At 37.2% G+C, this 18,187-nt stretch overlaps 1 protein-coding gene across 3 annotated transcripts in view; it reads left to right on the top strand.

Annotated features, from left to right (window-relative positions):
• si:ch211-278j3.3 (E3 ubiquitin-protein ligase RNF19A) overlaps nt 1–16,453 on the top strand; it is a 69,311-nt gene extending 52,858 nt beyond the window's left edge. For 2 of the 3 annotated variants that reach the window (XM_060849943.1, XM_060849953.1), the window contains 6 exons: nt 3,792–3,936; nt 4,782–4,944; nt 7,798–7,912; nt 8,204–8,338; nt 12,071–12,260; nt 13,287–13,719. In XM_060849943.1, the coding sequence (XP_060705926.1) occupies nt 3,792–3,936; nt 4,782–4,944; nt 7,798–7,912; nt 8,204–8,338; nt 12,071–12,260; nt 13,287–13,470 (932 nt within the window). In that variant the 3' untranslated portion in view covers nt 13,471–13,719. Of the gene's footprint in view, nt 1–3,791; nt 3,937–4,781; nt 4,945–7,797; nt 7,913–8,203; nt 8,339–12,070; nt 12,261–13,286; nt 13,720–13,754; nt 13,934–15,300 lie in introns of those variants that run through there. The other variant, XR_009646904.1, reaches the window with a different exon arrangement.
• Nucleotides 16,454–18,187: the final 1,734 nt, after the last annotated feature.

The following is an 18,187-nucleotide window of genomic DNA, read 5'->3' as shown; positions in this document are numbered from 1 at the left end:
TGATGAAGGGCTTGTGCTTGAAATGTCAATTCCCATGTTTTCCTTGCACCCAGACTCGGAAAGTTTACAACTTGTTAACAGGCTTAAGACATTGACAGACAACGTTTCTGATCCATCCGCCAAATCTGGACAAAGAGTTGAATGGCACAGGGAAGGAATGAATTAAGACAATGACATTCATCAAGAGATTTGTTATGATATTCCCACCTTCCAATGAGATGCTTTTATCATATTATAGCACGCAATAAACTAAAGAATTAGAGTGGTAGGATCGGACAGATTCAGCATGGATTTGCAAAAGGAAAATAATGCTTGAGAAATCTATTGGATTTCTTGGAAGTAGTAACTAGTAGAGGTGATAAAGAGGAGCAGTGGATGTGGTTTATTTGGACTTTCAGAAAGCTTTTGATATAGTCCCACACAAGACATCAGTGTGTAAAATTAAAGTGTCTGGGTGTAGTGTATCGAAGTGGATAGAAAGCAAGCTGGTAGACAGGAAGTAGTATAAGACTAATTGGTATGGTTTCTTAGTGGCAGGCATTGACAAGCTGGGTACCATAGAAATCAGTGCTAGGATCCCAGCTATGCACAAAATATGTTCATGATTTTGATTGTTATGACAGGGGGACAGTAAGAGTCAAAGTGTGGCACTGGAAAAGCACAGCAGGTCAGGCAGCATCCGAGGAACTGGAGAGTCGACGTTTCAGGCATAAACCCTTCAGGAATGTCACATTACTGATGAAGGGCTTATGCCCGAAATATCGATTCTCCTGCTCCTCAGATGCTGCTTGTCTTGCTGTGCTTTTCCAGCACCATACTTTTCGACTCTGACTCTCCAGCATCTGCAGTCCTCACTTTCTCCCAGTGGTTCAGCAAGTCAAATCTCATCAGCTTCCCTCTCCCTGTATTCACAACATAATTGAATTAAAGCATTCAATGATTCTCAAAATTGCTGCAACAATTCCTAACCAAACTTTAAGAATAACAAATATCAGACATCAGGTTTATAGCTCAAACAAAAATTAACAATTTATTATTAATACTGGAACACCAGCAGAGCAAAACTAAACAACAATGTATTCTAATTAATGTCTATGATTTAAACCCAATCTTTTCTGAAAATAGCCCCCACGCTTTCATAGACATGCACACACAGTTACGGGTAAAGTAAAAGAAAAATACGTGATGCAACTGGCCAGTTTTAATGTTGCTTAGTTACAAAGGGATTGCATTTTGCTTGATTTCTGAAAACACTGGTCAATGCAAACAGCTTCCAGTAGGCACAGAGGAATACTCTTATTTCTTATAACTGGGATTCTATTCCATGAACTTTCAATGAGTTGATAACTGGAGAGCAACCAAAACTACTTCCACTAGCTTTCATAGTCACAGTCTGTCAGTCTAAAAACATAGTTCAAAGCCAGTTCAGTCAATTAATTCTCTTTTTGTTTTCACAATCTCTTTGCTTGGCTGGTCAATACTGGCCTCCCTTTGATGGGCCCTTTTAATGTCCAAGCAGTTGCTAGTCATTTGAGCATAATGCATCCCAGGTGCTGAAATGTCTGCTGTTTTTTTGAAACAATCCCTATCCTGTAATTAACTCTCTTGGCCAGTTCCCACAAACAAATATCAGTTTGTTTCTTTTTCTTAAGACAAACTATTACTCCAAGTTCAACTCTCAACTTCAGCTTACAGTTCCAAACCAAAAATGAGAAAACTGAGTTGTAACAAGACGGAGGAAACTGTAATATCCCCAAATTTGCAGATGACACAAAGCTGAGGTGCAAGTGTGAGCTGTGAAGAGGTAGAGAGATGCTTCGGTGTGATTTAGACAAGTTGAATGAGTGGACAAATGCATGACATTTGCAATATAATATGAACAAATGTGAGCTTACCCATTTCAATAGCAAAAACAGGAACGCAGATTTTTATCTGGCTATAAATTGAGAGAAGGGAATGTGCAACGAGACCTGGGTGTCCTCATACTAGTTGCTGAAGGTAAGATGCCAGTGCAACAGATAGTATTTGCTTGACCTCGGGAGAATATGGGGGTATCTCCATGGAAACATATAAAATTCTAACAGGACTTAACAGGGTAGATGTAGGCAGGATGTTCTTAATGATGGGTGAGTTCAGAATTATAGATATTGGATAGATCATTTTTTGACTGAGATGAGAAAAAATATATTTACCCAGAGTAGTGAACCTATGGAATTTGCTACGAGAGATAACAATCAAGGTCAAAATATTGTTGATTCCAAAAAGAGTTGGATAAAACACTTGGGGCTGCAGGGATCAAGGGGGAATAAAGAGGGAACAGGCTGTTGAGTTGGATGATCATAATGAATGGCAGAACAGGCTTGAAGAGCCGACTGGTCTACTCCTGCTCTTGTTTTCTGTTTGAGTCCTTGAACAGAACACATTCCTTCTGAATGGAAATCAGCATATTTGATTTTTGCCAAGTATGCTTTTGCTTATATCATATATAATGATCAAACCCTTTATCAAGCTAATTTAATTTATTGACTTATATGGGGTTTTTCACCATATCCTCCTTTATCTTAGAAGATGGAAAATAACACTCCTGTAGCCCATTAAGCACTGGTTGAAAGTTATTATTTGCAGATGAATTAATATAGCAAAGCCAAAAGATTGCAGTATACCAGCATAATTATAAATAAAGTTCGTTGTATGTGAGCAAGGTAACAGTTTTAAACAAGGATCACACCACAACTGAAATTCTTGCAGGTCCTCTCAGTATTTTATTAAAATTATACCGGTAAATACTTTTAATTACTGTATTTCTCAATTCCTCTTATCCTGTGTATGTATACAGACTTGGTGAGTAGAAGACTGAAGTAATCAAGAGGACCCCTGGACTATAAGAGTAACTTTTCTTCTTAAAGTTCAAACAGAATTTTTGATTGTATCACTGATCTACTTTGACTCATTCAGCAACAAATAAGTGATTTTTCACTCTGACAATGGCACTAATCCCAATCATGCTTGGCAATAATTGTCACCTTTTATTACAGCACTTTCAATAGTAAATTTGAGTTCACTGAATGCCAGAGAAGTTGATCTCTCTTGACAAGCTATATGCATTTAAAATCTTTTATCTTAACCACAAAGTATCTTTTAAATTGTGATTTCTAAACAAAAGACACTTGGTTTGTTTTTGCAAACTTTGTCATTCCATCTTGAGTCTGAGCGACAGTGCATGATCGCAGTCTTCATTTTGCCATTAACTATTTTAAATCCATGAGTAATAGCCTAATAGGTGCATGTTTGTCAAAACATTTTCTGCCCATCCAGCTCTCAAGTTTCAATTCCAGAGGTAGTGACCCTCCAGAACATGTGTGTTGCAAATGTCTATGATTTTCTTCACATTGATGCACATGAGAATGTCCAATTGATGTAGTTAAGGTCAATTAGAAGGTGAATCTTTACCCCATCCCCTTCCATGTTGCATCATATGATCTTTTTCGAAATTGAGTTCATTGGTTGTGCAAATTTTCACCAAAATATTTTGCACATTATACAAAATGGCTGTTCTGTTACAGAATTAGTTTTCAGTTAGCTTTCCTGTTATGTGATGTTTCCTTTAGTTTTGAGGACTGTAATCTCCTTGAAAGAAAAGAAGAAAGATGTTTTGGCTTAGAGTGGGTTGGGAAAGAGAGGTTAAATCAGTGTAGTTTCATTATGGACAGTTTTTCGTGTGAATATGATTTGAGGTTTGTTAGTTACAGAATAAGAGTCTGTTTCCTTCTCATTATTATTCATTTTTGTAGCTGAAGAGATCAAGCCATGTCCACGATGTGGTGCTTTTATCCTGAAGATGAATGATGGAAGCTGCAATAGGATGACATGTGCTGTGTGTGGTTGCCAGTTCTGCTGGCTGTGTATGAAGGAGATTACAGATCTGCACTACCTCAGGTATGGCAACTCAGATTTACAACAATACTTATGACTGCTTGTTATTCATTTTCTGTAACCTGAATGTGGGATCTGCCAATATTCTGTACCTAATGCAAGTGACAGAAATGAACAGAAGGTTTTCTGTAGCCATACATAGCACTACCTGTGACTGAAGGAAAGGAGAAAAGGTGCATTGTATTTTTGTTGTCTCCCTAACCATTTACAGTCATCGTTCATGAGTCTGATTTATCCAGTAATGAGATCAGCAGGGATCATAACATACTGAGTAGCCCTTGCAAAGAAAAATCAACATTTGCCTTCCTAATCTCTCACTATACCTACTTGCTAACTTTTTGTGATACATTCATCAAAACACCAGAACTCACTATATCATAGTTCAGCAGTCTGTCTCCATTCCAATAATGTGCAGTTATTATATATCATCATGTATGGATACGCAGCTGGTGTCCGTGGCTTGATAATACAGGTTGGCTAAAACATGATGCAGATTTAAAGTGATTGCTCAAAGGATTAGAGGGGACATAAAGAAAAAGGTGGGTGTCTGAAGTGCAGTGGAATTGGGATGAGAAGCAAGATTATTAGCTAGCATAGACAAGTGGGCTGATTAATTTCTTTCTGTGCAGAAACTTTTCTAAGTACCAATGAGTGCCATGGTCAACTTTGAATGAAAAACATCAAAACATTGCAGTTATATACAACTTTCCTTTTTAAAAAGTTTAGCTAGCATGAATACTTCCTGTATTCATGGTTGATGTAAGTCACCAGGCTTCATTTCAAAGGGAGTGTGATATCACATTAGAGTGTGGTACCACATTAACATTATTTAAATTTTTGAATTACAGTCCCTCTGGTTGCACTTTTTGGGGTAAGAAACCTTGGAGCCGGAAAAAGAAGATTCTCTGGCAAGTGGGCATGTTGGTTGGTGCTCCAATTGGAATTACCTTGATTGCGGGCATTGCTGTTCCAGTTATGATGGTTGGGCTTCCCATCTACGTAGGCCGAAAGGTAACAACACACAATGGATCAAACATTTGGGCCTTCATTAAGCCTCTTTAGAGTTGTCAAAATTTATGTAAGATTTTTATTGAATTATTTCCTCACACTTTGATGATGCAGTATTAGTGTTTTGCTATGGGCTCTGAACTGTTACTGCATTTACTACTAGAAAATACCAATAGACTGAATTGAATGACTGCAACGGGAGTCTCACTTTTCAGTTGGAGAATGGCGGGGTGAGGGGTGATCTGAGGCAATTTACCAGATAACCAGGCACGAACTTGGAGATCTTGAGGCCTCTGACTCAATTAAAGCTCAGGTAGAATCGAGAAGCTGTCTGCTGTCCAGTACTGGCAGCAACTGTGGCCACTGTTGCCACTGTCATAATGACTCAAACTTGGAAGAGGAGTTCGAACATGGATACCCGGTCTGCTGTGAGTGTGGGCAGGATGAGAGTCATTGGGAGGGATTTGCCAGCCACTGAGATGTTGGGAGGCATGCACGAGTAGTGTGGAGGGAGGGAGTGGTGTCTACAGGTTTGCCCAGAGACTGATTCTTTGCAGGGTAATACCTTTCTCCTGATGCCTTATCTTGGGCACAGGGTACCATTAAATGATGGTTCCCCACAGCATCCCCCCCAAAAAAATTGAGATATGTGACTTAAATATACCTAGCCTGTTTGCACTGGGTTTCTATGTTTCATTGAAGCACATTGGCATTATCCACTCACATAAGAAATTGTCTAATTGTGTCCAGTACACAAACAAATCGGGCAAATCCAAACAGTCTGCTCTTAATCATCGTTACAGTGCTATCAAGCAGCACTGGCTTTGTAATAAACTGCTGATTGTCCAGTGTGGGTTCTGCCAGTGCCATTCAGCTCCTTGCTTCTTTACAGCCTTAGTCCAAACGTGGACAAAGAGCTAAGTTCTGAAGGTATGGGAAGAGTAATTGTCCTTGACATGAAAGCCACATTTAATTGAGTGTGGGATCCAGAAGCTTTAGTAAAACTGGAGTAAATGGGAATCAATAAGGGAAAGTTCTCCACAGGTTATTTTTCTTTTCCTTTTGTGCAGGGTGTGAGAGTTGGATGCCAGTCATTTCAGCTCCAGGACATCTCTGCAGGAATTCCTCAGGGTAATATCCTTCAGTAGCAGCAGAAAACAAGATTGGGGGCAGGAGGTAGCCATCATCAAAATATAAAGTATATGTGAATTAACCCATTTGTTATCAGCTTGGTGATACAGAATTATTTTCTGCGCATTCCCATTCCATGCATACATGGGCTCTTGGAAGTCAGTATACTGATGTGAACAAGTGGCAAACACTTTAAACAGAAAGGGGAAAGAAATCTGATATTGACAGAACAAAACTAAAGAATACTGGACAGCACACATCGCTTGCAATTAATTTTTAAAAGGGACAGCAGATATGAGACTAAATCCCATAATTAAACTCTGTGACAAGTAATTAGAATTTTCATAGTGTATTGGAGTTCATACAATCTTTGAATTTTATGGTTGCTTATAGATCTATAGGAAATTAATTGAAATAAAATTTCAACACAAATACAGATTCTATGTCTTCAAGATGTGAGTGGCACGGTGGCTCAGTGGTTAGCACTGCTGCCTCACAGCACCAGGATCTCACATTTGATTCCAGCCTCGGGTGACTGTGTGGAGTTTGCACATTCTCCCCGTGTCTGCATAGGTTTCCTCCAGGTACTCCGGTTTCCTCTCTCAGTCCAAAGATGTGCGAGTCAGGTGAACTGGCCATGCTAAATTGCCCATAGTGCTAGGTGCTTAGTCAGAGGGAAATGGGTCTGGTTGGGTTACTCTTCAGAGGCTCGGTGTGTACTGGTTGGGCCGAAGGGCCTGTTTCCACGCTGTAGGGAATCGAATCTAATCTAATAACAGCATTTCATAATAAAGTCATTAGTGGGAACACATAGCTCCCACTAATCACTCAATTTCGATGTGAGCTCTTGCCCATAAATATTGTTTTGATCCTATTCTAAAAGTGGTCATGGATGGTACGTTGTAAACGCAGTCTTTTGTGTCATCATTTTCTTCATGTACTGTGTTCTTTGTACATCCTTTTCAGCACTGCCAGCTAGTTTTTGATGTATTTGAAACTTTCGAGTCATATTAATCTAGATTTCACTTTTTTAAGAAAATGCTGTTGTACTCTCCTAAATGGGACTTTATGAATCAGATCAGGGAAGGTAGGTCCCACATAATTATTAATATGCAGTACTTTGCTCAGATTTAAAACAAAATGTGGATTTTTAGGTAATTTAAAATAACATAACTAAAAGAAACAAAAACACTATTTGGTAGAGAAATTCAATACGTCTGGCAGAATCTGGATAGGAAAATACTTAGCATTTCAAGTTCAGCAGTTTTCCTCCAGTTCTGAAGAAGGGTCACTAGACTTCGATTAGATTCCCTATAGTATGGAAACAGGCCCTTCAGCCCAACAAGTCCACACCAATCCTCTGAAGAGTAACCCATCCAGACCTATTCCTCTACCCTATATTTATCCCTGACTAATGCACCTAACACTATGGGCAATTTAGCATGGCCTATTCACCTGACCTGCAGATCTTTTGGATTGTGGGAGGAAACCCACACAGACACTGGGAGAATGTGCAAACTCCACACAGTTACCCGAGGTGGGAATCTAACTCGGGCCCTGGCGCCGTGAGGCAGCAGTGTTAACCACTGAGCTACCGTGTCACTCAACCTGAAAAGTTAACTCTTTTTTCTTTCTACAGATGCTGTGAGACTGGCTGAGTTTCTCCAGCATCCACAGTTTTTTTTGTTTTACTGTAACTAAACTTTGTTGTTGCACATTTTTAAGATTTACAACCGCTGTGAAAGTAACAAAATATCAAAACATAGACGAAGACTTGCTGTGGCTGGAGGAGTGGTTCTATCGATTATTGTCTCTCCCGTGTTAGCTGCAGTGACAGTCGGTAAGGTTAAATCTCAGGATCGTAATATTCAGTAGATCTTCACCGTTTATAAAAATGGCAAATGTTGGGCGTTTTTTTACTGTCTTTTCAATGAGAGAAAAATACTATGTGAATGTTTTTCTTATATACTTATAGATACACATGTGTAAAATTTCCTGCCTAGGCTACTGTCCTTCTTATTCAATCACAACTAAGAGCTTTGTAAGGTTTTCCTTATTGTATTTGAAACATGTGATTAATTTTTGAAGTTACTCCCTTCCAGCAAACTATTTCTCTTTTTGTAATTTTAAGGTATTGGGGTGCCTGTCATGCTTGCCTACGTTTATGGTGTTGTTCCAGTGTCGCTGTGTCGCAGCGATTGGTGTGGAGTTACAACTGGAAACGGAAAAGGAGTGAAGATTGAAATAGATGAAGATGCTGCGTCTGGTAAGTGTAGCGAATGTTTATTTAAGAAAAGTTGCATAGTTAACCTTATTTTAAATACTTCCACATGCACTTAACTTCTAAGTTCAAGTGTGTTCAAGTTTCAGAATTATCTGGGAAACTATCACAAGCGTAAATCCTCGTAATCATCATCATAAGTAACTTGTGTTGCTAGTTACAGAATATTGCATTGAAAAACAATGGAATTTAAAAACCATACAGAAGAATGTACTTCATGAGGATGATTTACACCAATTGTACATTTCAAGTTTTACATAAAAGAAATATTTTATGCTTGTCTGGCCCAACAAGAATGATTTGTTTTTCACCTTCTGTCTGATGCCTTAATTTTTTTCCAATTTTGGATCGCAGAATCTGGAAATTTTGTAGACAAAGTGGAGAACAATTCTTCATTGAACCCCATCTCCTTTCCAAATTGCCTTTCAGAATATAATTATTTGCAATCAGTGTATTTGAGAGTAAAACAAATGAAACCAAACCAGCAGGTAACTTCCACAAGTATGGGGAGAAATTCCAATTGTTTTTTGCCTGCCAAAATCATGGTTTGCTTGATTTAATGCTGTGTACTCGGACTTGATCCTTGAATAACTGCTCGTTGGACTACAAGGATCACTTGAAAAGGTCGTGTCCCATTTCTCACCGTTTCTTGTTTCCTACCTCCCTAATCAGCTCCCTGTATATCCCATCTGGCACAATTCAAATCAGTGTGCCTCAATATTACCTGCCAGACTCCTCCTGCTTCACAATTTCTGTCAATTGCTTCTGAAAAATGTATTTTCTTTATCCTGAAACTACCTCTTGAACAACAAAATATCCTACCTTTATAATTGTTGCTAACTCTATAACAGGTGACCTGCTTCAGTTTGTTGTTTGTTAATAAGCATAACCTGCTAGGCAGTATAATGTAGGTGAGGTTGGCTTTGGAGAAGATGCATATTTTGTTATCTATGATTGCACAATGACCAAAAGGTAATCATCACCGAAAACACAGCATCATTTTCCACAAGTAAAGTGACTATGTCTAGTTCTACTTTGCTATCAACTCTTAACTCCACCACTATCTCTGATTTTTAAGTTGCTCTTTAAATGTTCAATAAAGGTTGGACAGAAATTTCTTCCAACCAAATATTGGAAACACCAAAACCATTGTCTTTGCTGCAAACTCCTTTCCATAGCTACTTATTCTAAACCTCTTCTGCCAACTGTCTAGGGCTGAAACAGACAGATAGTGAAAACAAATGCTGTGGAAGCTGAAAATGTTGGAAACATTCAACAGATCTGGCAGTATCTGAGAAGAGAAAAATAGTTAATGCTTGAAGTCTATGACCATTGATCAGACCTGAAAAAGATTAGAGCTGTAACAGGTTTATTGTAAGTTCAGAGGCAGAGCGAGAGTATGTGAGCAAGGAACACAATAATGAAACATCCCAATGTAGTTTACAGGAGCATTTTTTTAAAAAAAAACAAAGTATGATATATGAAGATTTCGGGTCAGATGGCTGAAAACTTAGTGAGGTAATTATTTAGGAGTATCTTTGAAAGATACAGGGCAGCGAGATGGAGAGATTTAGGAAGGGAGTTTCAAAGCTTGGTCCTAGACAATTGAAGATATGGCTACCAATAGTGGAGCCACAATAATTGGGAGGTCTCAAGAGTCCAAAATTAGAGGAGTACAGACATCCCACAAATATGGTGATGGGGGAGTGGTGAGGTCATGGAGGAAATTGAAAATGACCTGAGAATGATAAAAATCAAGACTTTGTTTGACTGACAGCCAGTTTAGACATGTGAACACAGAGATGTTAGGGGCCCAGGACTTGCCGCAATTGGGTCAGCTCCACTCAGTCTACATGTATACCCCTGAACCTCTGGGTAACCTGTCATTTTAACTCTCCACTCCACTCCTACTCAGACCTTTGTGTCCTCAGCCTTCTACGCTGTTTGAGTGAACATCCACAAAAGCTCAAGGTGCAGTATCGCATTTCTCAAGGAGACATTTGTACTGCTTTGCAAAACTCAACATTGTGTTCAGTAATTTCAGATCATAACACCTACCCCTACAATTTTAGTTTTTGTTCATATTTGTGTTTTATTTAGCTTTGCTTTTAAATGTCAGCTGTTGGAAGTGATTGTGCTTTTTCTATTTAAACCTCTTCTGGACCCATCTTTCCTTTCCTTTCCTGACCTGTTATCGTATCTTCCGTCATTTATTTTTCCTGCCTTTCGCGCCTATTGCAAATCTTTCTTTTTGTTCTGTATTTCACCCTTTCTTGTCTGACTCCTTGCATAAAACTTATTTATTTCTAAATTTTTCTAGTTATGTTGAAAGGCCAGGGGCATGAAAACGTAAATCTTTTTTCTCTCTTTGCCAAATCTGCTGAGTATTTTAAATATTCCAATTTCAGACTGTTGACATCTTTAGTTGCCATATTGCTGAGATAAACTTGTGAATAGGTGTCAAGACCATTACTTTTTCAGAAAACCCACACATTTCCGCTACATTATCGTTGCCCAACTCTGCTGTACTTCAGTGGATCTGTAGTTGATACCTTTTAAGTACACTTCCAGTAAGTTTTCGACTCAGCTATGCTAATACAGTCTGTTTTCTCTATAAATTTGAGGTTAACCAGAATTCTGATATGCACTAAGTGCCATTCACCCATCACCACTGCTGTTGTTGATTTAGTTGGCTTTTGAATAGGCTATGCTTGGTTAAAAAAAATTATTATTTTTGAATTCTTCCATGGCTTTGGCCCTCACTATCTCTTTAGCACCTTCAGGGCCTGCAACCTTTCAAGATGTCTGCAGTCCTACAACTACGTAGTCTCTATTATCGATAGTAGGTTTTGAGGGGCTTCTGAGAAAGGAAGAGGTGGTGGTGTTCTGGAAGGCAGTTCCAGAACTTTGACCTAGACAACTGAAGGTGTTTTAAAGACTGATGTAGGATGATAATGTAAGAGACATGGCACTCACTCTTTTCATTGAACTTTATACCCTAATGTGCTGAAAAAGTATTGTAACAAAGAATCATTGAGATTGGAACAATTGGAAAGTATTGAGTCAGAGTGAAGGGGCATCAGATCTTCTGTTAGGTTTTTATCAGCCTTCACTGAAGACATTGCTTTATGACAAATCCTGCTGTTTGATCTACGTGTGGCACAGATGATCTCCATAAAATTTCAGAGTCATTGGTAACATAGCTTACAGAACTGACCTGTATTTTCCTGCATGTTCTCCTTCAGACCAAGACTGGGACGATGCAATGGTGTAACTGTCTTGAATCACATTATTTCTGTCCAATTTATATTTGACTACTTCATGAATTTTAAAATTTAATATATGGCAATTACTGTTTTTGTTCTTGTGTCTGGCATCATTGGCAAACACGTGTTAAAATAGCTTTCTGGTGGGCCTTTTGTTTACTTGAAGGGTAACTTACACTTTTTTTGTTGTCATGCCCTGAACTACTTGAATGTTGACATTACATGGTATGGTAAAGAGAGCTCACGTTGTAAGTGCCACAGTTAGTTAATTTTTTTTAATTCATGGTATGTAGGCATTGCCAGCTAGGCCAATATTTCTTCACCATCTCTAATTGCCCTTGAGATCATTACGTTTTCCAATATTAAAATGTTCTATTTCTTCAAAAACATAGCGTGATTGGAACACAGATGAAAATAAGGCTAAATATCAATGCCTTTACATATTCTGCAGTTAATGAGCCACGACCTAGACTACATAACCACAGCATCAGCGGGAGCAGTGTGCAAGAGGTGACCAGTGGCCTGAGTGCAAGTGGAAGCAATCTCGACAGAGCTGGTGTGAAATTAGAAAATGATCAATCAGCAAGCAATATAGCATTGGCAGGAAGCATGCTGAGTGCAGAACAGGATTCTTCAAACAGGTGAATGTATACTAAAGTCACTTAAAATGTTCTTACAAATTGATTTGGGTAAATTGCAACAATCTTAATCTTTTGTTGAGCCAGCAATCCGAGGTAGCATTTAATAGCTTTATTCTGAACATGAATTGTGTGAATTATTATTAGTCATTACTTTTATGAACAAGTTGATGTATCAATTGCAAGACTAATTGTTTGAGCTGTTTATTTGAATAAACTGGACCAGAGCTCTGCCAAAGCTATCCAACCCATTACAATTAGAATCCAAGAACTGACCCCTTACTACTCAAATGATTACAAGAGAAATGGGTTACTTAACTTCTTTTGTATTTTGTTTTCATTTATTCTTTCATCAGACATGGGTATCACTGTGAAGGCTAGAGTTTATTACCCATCCCAAACTGCCCTTAAACAGAATGGCTTGCCAGGCCAGTTCAGAAAGTAGTTAAGAGTCAACCACATTGTTTTGTGTCTGGAGTCACATGTAGGCCTGACTGGGTGAGAATCACAGATTCCTTCTTAAAAGGGCCATGGTGAACAAGATGGGTTTTTACAAAAATTGGCAATAATACAATGGCCACAATTGCAGAGAATAGGTTAAAATTGCAGATTTATTACTTGAATTTAAATTTTGGGATTTGGATCAGTGTCCCCAGCTGATTTACCTGGGCCTCTAGATTATAAGTGCACCGACATTTCCATCACATCATCAATCTTTCTTTTCTCCTGGGCAACATAAAACAAATGGTAGAAATATACAGCATGCCCACCAGTTTTGTTTTGTCTGGAATCAGTACCAAGTACTGTCTACATTTAATTTCCTTTTCCAAATGCTTATTGACCTGATGTCAATAGATCATCAGAAAACAGCATTTTCTGTTTTTTCTATATTCTTTTTTAAATATTAAAATTTCCAGCATCTATACATTTTTAATCTTTTGCTCTTAGCTTTTCTGTTAGTATTTGTATTTCATGATACAACAATGCATTGTGGTTTTGGAAACTTACAAAATGCTGCTTTTGTTTTAGGGAAGGAAAGAACATAGAAGTCCACGTGGATATTGAGACAGAACCTGGTGGTGCTAAAGATCGTAGTAGCAGTAGCTACTTGTCAGTTCACAGTTTGTCTATGGAGTCACCAAACTGCTCAAGAGAACTATTGTGTGGCACTAGTCCAAATACTGAACGGATTTCCATTCAGACCTGTGTGTGAAAAGAGTTTCAAAGTTTTTTTAAAATGCAGTAGTTTCTAACCCCCATAAATCAAAGATTAAATTAAACAACTATGCAGAATGCGACATTTCTGAGTTTTTACAACTGTAAACGCTGATAACATCTCAACCCATCTAATTACAAGACTGCTGTCATCTGCCTGCATAAATTTTAACCTTCCTTATTTTAAAAGTTTTACTTTTCCTTTAATTAAAATAAATTCTTGACTTTTAATACTGTTTATCTGATTTTTGCCTGAAAGTTTACAGACTTTCCAACCCACAGGATTCCCAGACATTTTGAAGCTTTTGTCCTGCCTGTTGCACTTTGATGTTTACACCACTTTCAGCTGCATTAGAGGTGTCATAGAATGTGATTTCTACTGTTTACCACCATCTCCGCTCTGTTAAAATGTTGATTATTCATCTAACCCAAGTACAATTAAGAACTTAATGTATAAAAAGGTAAGAAACTCTTGTACAAATTTAATCAAAATTATTTTGCTCTAAAACAGCAAAGTTGTATAATGAAGCACTTGTTGGCTGATATCGGATATAATAATTACTAAAATTGATCAATTATAACTGTCAAAGCCTTAAGCTTTTTTCCCTTTCTCTTCACCATGGTACTTGGGGCATTTCTTTTCTTTGCATTTTTAAAAAAAATTAATGGTTTATTTTTAGAAACAAACAAAGTACCTAGGAGCCATCAAAAATGAAAACCCTATTACATTAGGATTTCAATTTCTACCTCTTCTCCTCACAGAATATTACTGATCTCTTTGCTACTGGTTTGGATATTAAGGAAGTGGCCAGTGGAAAGGGAGAAGTTCTCACTGCTTTGTTTATTTGGCAGATTTATTCAACAATGTGATGACAACTTCAATATGTTAACAAAATTGATTCAATATGGCTAAAAACAATAATTTGGAGTTCAATCTATATGTTTATATTAAATGTAAAACTAAAAAACTGAAATTTTGACAGACTTAGTACAGGATTTGACTAAAGATATGCAGTCATGGAATTAAAATCCTGACAATGCTTCAACAGCAATTTATTCAGCGTGTGAGTTAAAAATAATGGTGTTTATCTGCTCTCCACACACAAACCTTACGTTTCATGCAGGCTCTCCCAATTTTAGGTTGGAATCCATTAGAAACAGCTATTTTTGGTACATTACACTCCTGGGATGTTCAGCTTATCTTCCACAGACATTATAGTGAGCAATTAGCATTGCTCCCACTAAATTAATGGTGTTCAAAATCAGCCATTTTCTTCACACAGGCACATGTGACTATCATTAATTATTTGCAATTTGCAGTTACTGAATGTTCTTAGTTTGGGCACTAATCTTAATCATTGCTTTAGTGGATCAGATGCTTTATGTTTATGTTCATTATGCATTGCCTGAGTTCAGTGATGTACACTTTTATGTCTGTTAGTGCTTGGCTCCCTGATGGATCCCTGTTGAGGATTCATTGATAAACAAGAATTTCAATCCTCTTTGAGCTAAGTTTAAAACTCAACTAAATTGAGACAAATGACTATTCCAAATACACAATTTTTCCTGAACTAAACATTGCCCATCTTGCCATCAACAAATGTTCTTGCCTTCACAAAAAAAAGGAGAAACATTGTCATTACTTTTCAGGACCCTACTTGATAAAAAAGAGTTTATTGATGAAAAAACTCAGGCTTAAAATTTCAGTAAATTTTTTCAAAGTCTCTGACTTTTTGCTAATATTGACCACTGGAGGGGGTAGCTGTTCATTAAAGTACAACATTACTTTAGCTGTAGAAGTAACCAGTGATTTTCTGATTTTCTTCAGGATTGATTGTGTCACCTTCTGATTGTGGCTCAGTGAAAATCCACCAGAAGACACTTTAACTCATGAGCTCAATTTCAAACCATGACAACAGCATGCTGGCTTTTCAGTTCTGATATTGTGACGTGAAATTTGTCTTCTGCGTGCAATGAGATCGAGACTAAACACAAACATGCAGTTTCACTACTGTCTGACTCTGGAATTGTATGACCAGTGTAATTTATTTTTGCCTATTTTAACGGCCAACTTGCTGGAAAGTATTGCTATTACATAACCAGGAGTATCTGGGAAATACAGATTCGAAGTTGGCACAGCCTTTCCATAATGTGTCAGATTTGATTTCTCTGTAGGTCCGGAGACCGCAAAGTGCCAGGAATGTTTGTTTTGGTATCTGGAATTCTTATAGAGAAACTGAACACCATCAACTTTAAAAAGACCTAAGTCATTACAAAAATGTATGCGGAATAAATTGAAAGCTTCAAAATGCTCAACAGAAAACATTAACCTGTAAGAGTTTGGTACAGCATGTTTAATATCTCAAATGTGCATAATAACAGCAAATAAGTTACTGGGTGTTGTTGAATTAAATGTATCAGCTTTAGCCTTATGTCAGCTCAGAAATGTTATTTATGTGGTTAACTCTGATTCTGGTTCCCTGATGAGCATTGTATGATAATTGGCACATTACAATCTCTGTATTCTAAATTGTAAAACATTTTGCTGCAGAACATGTTGAGCAAAATCAATGACCCGCTGCCATATTGAATTGTGCACTACAGATTGGCTAACTCCATCTGCAAGAAATTGTTTCAATAACTTAAAGGAGCATTCCTTCATAAAAAGGGCACTGTGTTCACATTGCTAGTATCACACAAAGAAAGCAGTTCTATACGATTTCCATAGCACTGCTTATTCCAAAAACTATCATTCTAAAAACACGAATAATGAATTACAGTGCTCCGCACACAACGTGCGTTGTTTCATGCACTAACAGCTGAAACACTGCTAGTTTAGTCTATGAAGATTATCTTTGGACCATTGTGTTACTTCCAAGTTGCAAAGGTGGATTGTAAATCCTGAAAAATGTGTACATTTTAATTGAGGATGTCTTGCATTAGATGTAACTTAATACAATTTTTTGATCAGCATTTATAAGTCACTAAGTGAATATTCTGCAATATTTTAAATGTTTTGCAAGTTGTTTGTCAAGGAGTGCTCCACATAAAATGTATGGTTTGCTTAAACTTAATTCATGCCTATTAAACAAAAGCCAAATTTTAATAACATATATATAGTCACTATTCGTTATAAGTTCTGCTTCACTGTGGTAGTAGCATAACCAATAAGATCGTATCTTACAGCAGAAGTAGGCCATTCAGCCTATTGAGTCAGTCCTTCCATTCACTGAGATCAAGTCTCATTTGATAATCCTCAACTTCCCAATGGTCTTTGCATATGTGCACATGTCAATATGGCAGCTGAGACAGTAAAATCACTTACCATTAGACCTGGTATAATAATTGTATACTGCTCCTTAACATATGTTATGATTATATAAAACTATATAAATTCTCTCGTTTACACACTTCTGAGAGTGGTGGATACAGTCACAAAGGGGTTGTGCAGTTACTTCTATTACAAGACACATTATAACATATATAAAGTTTGAAATGGAAATGCCTTTAATATAAACGAGCTTGAGTGAAGAAAGTTTTCAGTGCACACTTTTTGCACCTCAAAAAAAATTGACCTTTGTTCTGCTGAGGGCTACAAAATTTGTATTTTAGTGTCCTGTAGTCTTTAATTGATGAATCTGCAATGTATTCTCTATTTTCCCTAAATTTTCTTTATACATCTATGAGAATAATTCATGCTAAATATCCAGAAGTATGAATTCAGAAGAAAACTTGTTCAGTATTCTATGTGATGCCTCCATTTAGAAACGTGCATAACTGTGCTAATAATTAATGGATTCTCAGCTCTTAACGAGTTGTTTTAAAATCCATTTCTGAAGGATCAATCATCTATTATTGTTGAACTGTGCAAGATTAGAAGTGTGCTCAGTTTCTGTCTTGGTTCAACAAGCCTTAAACTTGTTCCAACATATTGTTCCAGAAGTTCAAGTTGAACTCTCTGGGACAGTTTACTGGAGAAATTTGGTTGAAAATCTAAACAAACTTATTTATGATCTGAGGATATTTGATTTTACTAGTTATTGTTTAAAGAAAAATGTACCTCCTGAGTCAGTCCTTCTGCTGAAATCATGTGCGCAACCAAACAAATATCACTTATTTAGAGTAAATTGATGCTTCACACTCCTCCAGTTTGTTAAATTTCTCTTTCCTTGTCTAGAACATAAATTAAATCTATTTAATAAGATAATGTCTGTCTGTGGATATTAACTTGTTGATTCTAATTTTAAAATATTTTATCTGATTTTTAATTATTTTAGTTGTCATCAACAAATAAGTTTTTTTAAGTTGGGAAACACCGTTTCCATTCACTTCAAACGGGTCTTGTTTTCAAGTTTGATGAGACATTTTTATTTTTAGCATTCCACTTCAGATTTTAACTTGAGGGCTGCTTTCACACACTCCATATTCCCTTTGAGAACAGACATGATAGTTGAATGCCCATTGTTAAAGATTTCTTTTTGTTACTTTTAATCATTAATAAATACCTTGGTTTAAATATTATTACCTGTTTTTCTTAAATTCACCAGATGTGTCAATTCCTCTAGCTTGAAAAATTTCAATTTTTGAGACTTTTGAAAGATTTAACTCTTTGATCCTTGTTTTCCCGACATGGAAACAGGTGAGACACCTTGTTCCACCATTCAGGCAGATCCTAGCTGCTCTGTACCTCATATCTATGAACTATATAATATCCT

Source organism: Hemiscyllium ocellatum, chromosome 3 (assembly GCF_020745735.1).
Source record: "Hemiscyllium ocellatum isolate sHemOce1 chromosome 3, sHemOce1.pat.X.cur, whole genome shotgun sequence".
NCBI classification, from domain to species: domain Eukaryota; kingdom Metazoa; phylum Chordata; class Chondrichthyes; order Orectolobiformes; family Hemiscylliidae; genus Hemiscyllium; species Hemiscyllium ocellatum.
This window is presented reverse-complemented; position numbering and strand designations above follow the sequence as displayed.